General features: G+C 50.0%; 1 protein-coding gene across 2 annotated transcripts in view; it reads right to left on the reverse strand.

The window, feature by feature from the left end:
• TATDN2 (TatD DNase domain containing 2) overlaps positions 1–3,158 on the reverse strand; it is a 35,114-nt gene extending 31,956 nt beyond the window's left edge. The window contains exons 1-2 of one of the 2 annotated variants that reach the window (XR_002124962.1): positions 2,541–3,158; positions 2,001–2,408 (exon numbers count right to left, since the gene is read on the reverse strand). Coding sequence is in view for 1 of the 2 variants with exons in the window: in XM_019651143.1 (XP_019506688.1) it covers positions 2,001–2,402 (402 nt within the window). In the remaining variant the exon portion in view is untranslated. The remainder of the gene's footprint in view (positions 1–2,000; positions 2,409–2,540) is intronic. The other variant, XM_019651143.1, reaches the window with a different exon arrangement.
• Between the last annotated feature and the right edge of the window lie 1,626 nt (positions 3,159–4,784).

Here is a 4,784-nt window from a genome sequence, read left to right on the forward strand (position 1 = left end):
TCTCCAAGACTCCACTCCATTCTGGGCTCTTTGCTCCACCATACCACATCATGAGACAAGTCTCATGACTTCTCTAACCATGTGTGCTCCTTAGAAGCGATTTCACGGCTCCAAGACACAACAGAGTGCATGGGACACAATAACCCTTAAGAGCTCACTGACCAAAAGCAAGGCATTGGTGAATCCGAAGACTTCTGAGACAGGCCTAGACTACTCATTACTCTATGATTAACCATTAAATTGATTTTTGCAAAACAAGGCCCCTTAGGTCTAAACGAGAAAAAGGTGGGTTCATGCTAGGATTAGACACACCTGGCTTAGAGGCCACACCCTAAAACTTGAGTTACCAGTTTGCAAGGACAGCCTGAGCCAGGGATGCAGCATACCTGAAAGATTAAGCAAGATTAATTTTCTACTCCTCCTAATATCAGGCTTCACTCTACCTGTAATTGCCACTGAAGTTAAATTTAATCAATTAATATTATTTTATACTGTACCCAAATCCACTGAACTTGGAGCAAGAAGGACTAATGACAAGATTAAATTGTATGAGCAAAGTCCCATATTCACTCGATTTACAGATGAGTACTATTCAGTATTCTTATACCAAAGACAAAGCTTTTCAATTCACCATTAAAAAACAATCCAGGTGCCCATCCATATATGAGTCCTTCAAGGTCCACACTGAAAATACCTGGGGTACTTCGTCCAAGAGTTACCAAGCATAAACAGCCAAAAACAGCCTCATTTCTCAGTTCTACATAGGAACCACTGAGCAAAATCTTAAAGACAAACCCACTTTCCTTGAGATCTTGTTTTTATTGCTTTTGTAAAATAACTTTTCTCTAGAGACAGCCCATCTTTCCCACACATAAAGCCTTTTCCTCCATTCCTCCACATGCAAACTCCTCCTCACCTTTTAAAGCCCAGAGGTCCAAAACCTACAATACAAACTATACGAGGGCAGTCAGTGATCTTTGTTTTGTTACTGGAGAATCCCAAGCAACGAGAACACTGCCTGGCACAAACTAGGCCCTCGATAAATGTTTGTTCAAAACTTGATTGAATGAGTGGATAAAGCTTACCCTGTATGGCCGCTCTACTCTCTCTAATGGGAAAACAGCAGACTACAAAAGCCAGAATTGTATTTGCTCCTATTTACAAGAGACTCACGTTCAACTTACTTACACTTACTTACACACTTACTTACACACACACACAGAGAGAGAGAGAGAGAGAGAGAGAGAGAGAGAGAGAGAGAGAGAGAGAGAGAGAGCGAGAGAGCAGGGAAAATTTTATTACTCCTTTTTAAAAAAGAGGTTAATATAAAATGAATGAGTGAATGAAACGTACCTCCTCTGTGATGCACTCCTCAGTCCACTTACAAATATTTACTGTAGAAACCCTCTTGTGTGTTCCCATTGATGGAACTAAACGTTTAACCTGCAAAACAACCCCCCAACTCCACCAACCAGAACTCCAGTGTGCTGGAAACCCTAACTTTGGTGAAAAGCCACACCCAGAACCAAATCCTTATTCCCTGGTTCTGTGACTCAGAGTGGTTCAAGAACACAATTCCTTAAATTTACAACTAAAATACATCTGTGTCTCTTGAGCATGCAATCCACCTTCTACTGCAGTGATTCTCCAACCTGGACGCACATTACAATTACCTGAGGAGCATTTAAAAATGTGGAAGCCCAGGCTACACCCTAGCCCAATTAACTCAGGGTGGGAGGCAAGCACGAGTACTATTTTAAAGCTTTCCAATTAGTTCCAAAGTGCAGCCAGGTTTGAAAACTACCTCTCTAGGGAACTTTAGGCCATCCCCTGGCCTAATGCTTGGTCTTCCATGTTTACACAAGAGAGACCTCTGGGAAGACCCCAGAGATCCTAAAGGGCATGATCCTTTTTAGCCTCTTTCCACCCAATTCCCATTCCCAACATCTCAAGCCACGTGGAATGGGCTTCACCCATTGCAAGGTGTTGCAGCCACCTACCTTAAGGCTGCAAGCTTCTTCCTCTAGAGAAGCCATTTCTTCTAGAGAGGGGTTGGCAGGGCGCAGAGATCCCCCTGACGAAAGGAAACCCCGTGTGCTCCGAATCAGGCAGCCTTTGGAGGCAGCCCCGTCCACACCTGGGCCAGAGGAATGGGAGGAAGAGGAAGAATTTCTGCGGCGGGATGAGTCCCAAGACAACCTTGGTGTGCAGGCCACATCGTCCTCCTTCTGGGCTTTCAGGCGCTTGGGGCTGCTGGCCCCTCCAGAACGCGACGCAGAGCTATGAGCGGGCCGTCTGGAGGGGGCCACATCACTGGTCTCCCGGAGGCAGCTGCGCTTGCGGGAACACCCTTCCGAAGTGCTACTCCAGTGGTACTTGACCTTGCGCCGCTCCGACGCCATGGGCACCTGCAAGGTAAAGAGGGGGCCTGGATTCCAATACCACCCCTCTTAGCTGTCCCTCCTTCCACTCCCGCCGTCCCGGGGTCCCCTGGGCGAGGGCAAGTCAGAAGGTCAGAGCCAGGGGCTAGCCCTACTAACCTTTCCCCCTTCTTTCCACTGCCCATCACAGTTCTCTGTTTCAGAGATGCCAAAGCGCTTCGACTGTTTGCGATTCCAAAGCGCTTCGGAGAAGTCAAAACGCTGCAAGGTTTACTAAAGGCTTCGGTTCGGTTTCCCAGCCCACAACGTGCTTCCACGATTACCAAACGCTTCAGTTTGCACAGCGCTACCTCGGAGATGTCAAAGCGCTTCCGGGACTACAAAGAGCTTCGATTTAGTTTGCAATACAAAGCCCTTCAGAGATGTCAAAGCGCTTCCTAAGACTACTGGCGCTTAAGGTCTACACATGGCGGCTGGACCCGCAGCCCTTGGGCGGGCGCGCCGCCCGCAGGCCCCAGAACGCCGATGGCGGGCCGCAGGGCCGGACCGGCGCGTGGCCCGCCCTGCTCCCGCGGCCCCGCCGACCAGCCCAGGCCGGAAGGGGCCCGCGTCGCCCCTCAGGAGCCGGCGGCGCCGGGGTCCACCGCCTCAGGACACCTCTCGGCCACCTCTTCCGTCCCTGCGCCGCAGCCCACACGTCGGTCCCGCCTTCCCCACGGCCCGGACGTTCCGCCCCGGCCACCGGCTCGACTCCCGCCCCAGTCCTGCGGCCCCGGCCCCGGACTCCGCCCGAGACCCGACCACACTGGCCTCCGCTGCGCCCGCCTCCCGGAATGAGCCCTGCGGCTCGCAGCCCGGCGTGCGGCGGGGGCGGGCCCTGCGTTGGACGAAGGTCGCCCATTGCTCCAATCGGCGAGGGGCGAGACTCCGAGCAAGACGGAGCTCAACTGTTGGTCAGAGGCTGGGAGGCGGGACCCTATGCCGTATGAAACTCGACCATTGGTCGGAAACGAAGCGGGGCGGAGCCACTCACGTGGTTCCAAAGAGCGCAACGTTCAGGCAAGGCGCAGTTCCTGGGGTTGGCCTTCTGTGAGATTTGGAAGCGTCCGAGCCCGGTGCCGAAGCACAGCAGCCGGCTGCTCAGCATTGCCGCTTTTAGCTGTGAGCTTTCAGATCCGGATGCGTTCACCGAACTCACACCAACATTATCAACCCATATACAGAGCAGGAAACCAAGTGACATACCCAGAAAGTGGCAGAATTGGAATTAGAAGTTAGAGCCACGAAAAGAAAAGACTACACAAAAATGTAAAATATCCGGCCAGCGGAGTGGCGGATTAGCTAGGAATTGGCTTGGGACACCAGCTCTGAGCAGCAGAGCCCAGGTTTGGAGCCCACATTAGGGCCAGTGACGCAGGGCCCTCTACAGCTAAGATGGTGAAGAACAGCTCGACCTGGAGCTGGGCTGCTGTGAGTCGCTTGTGAGTTGCAGGTGACGGTGTAGGCTGCAGAGGGGCTGGCCGGCAGCAGGCATGAGCTTTTGTGAGCTGCTGTAAGCTGCTATGAGCCACCGTGAGCGGCCATCCAAAGGCCGGTGAGCGACTGCCTCACCCAGGAAGAATGCAGTGATAATACCAACATGGGCCAGTGAAGCGACATCCTCCACAATTAGACTGAAGAACAAAAAGACAGCGACTTGTCTATTCCCCTTCCCCTTCCCCAACTCTGTTCCCCTCCCCCAATTCCCCAATAAAATCTTTGAAAAAAAAAAAGTAAAATATCCACCTGGGAAAAAATATGAAAGACAAAAGACAAGATACAAACTTAGAAAAATATTTGCAACACATGACAAAGCGTTGATGGCCTTGCTATGTAAAAACTCTTGCAATAAGATAATTCAGTATTAAAATGGACAAAGGAAATGAACCAATGAACAGAAATTGTGAAAGCCTCTTTAACATGTTAGAAAATTACCACCTCAGTCATTTAAAAAGCACAAATAAAATTTTCACCCATTAGATTGTCAATGATCAAAAAACATAATATTCTTTGTAACTGAGGATATGAAAAAATGCACTCCCATATGTCACTAATGGACGTTCAGATTGATACAACCTCCCTGGAAGGCAGCACTGTTTGTAGTAGCAAGAATGAAAACAACCTCAATATGCAGTAAGCAAAGCTAGTTATATAAACTACAGAATATACATACAATGGAATATCAGGCAAAAAGAAGTGATCCAAACATACTGTTGAGAAAGAATGGCCCAGGCTGGCCGAGTGGCTCAATTAAGAGCTCACTCAAGAGTGCGAGCTCTGAGCAACAGCGGTTCGATGCCGCGCCAGAGCTGAGCTGCCGCTGAGCTACCAACAGGTGGCAGGAGGGCTCAGCTAAAAAAAAAA

Source organism: Hipposideros armiger, unplaced genomic scaffold (genome assembly GCF_001890085.2).
Source record: "Hipposideros armiger isolate ML-2016 unplaced genomic scaffold, ASM189008v1 scaffold_152, whole genome shotgun sequence".
NCBI lineage: Eukaryota > Metazoa > Chordata > Mammalia > Chiroptera > Hipposideridae > Hipposideros > Hipposideros armiger.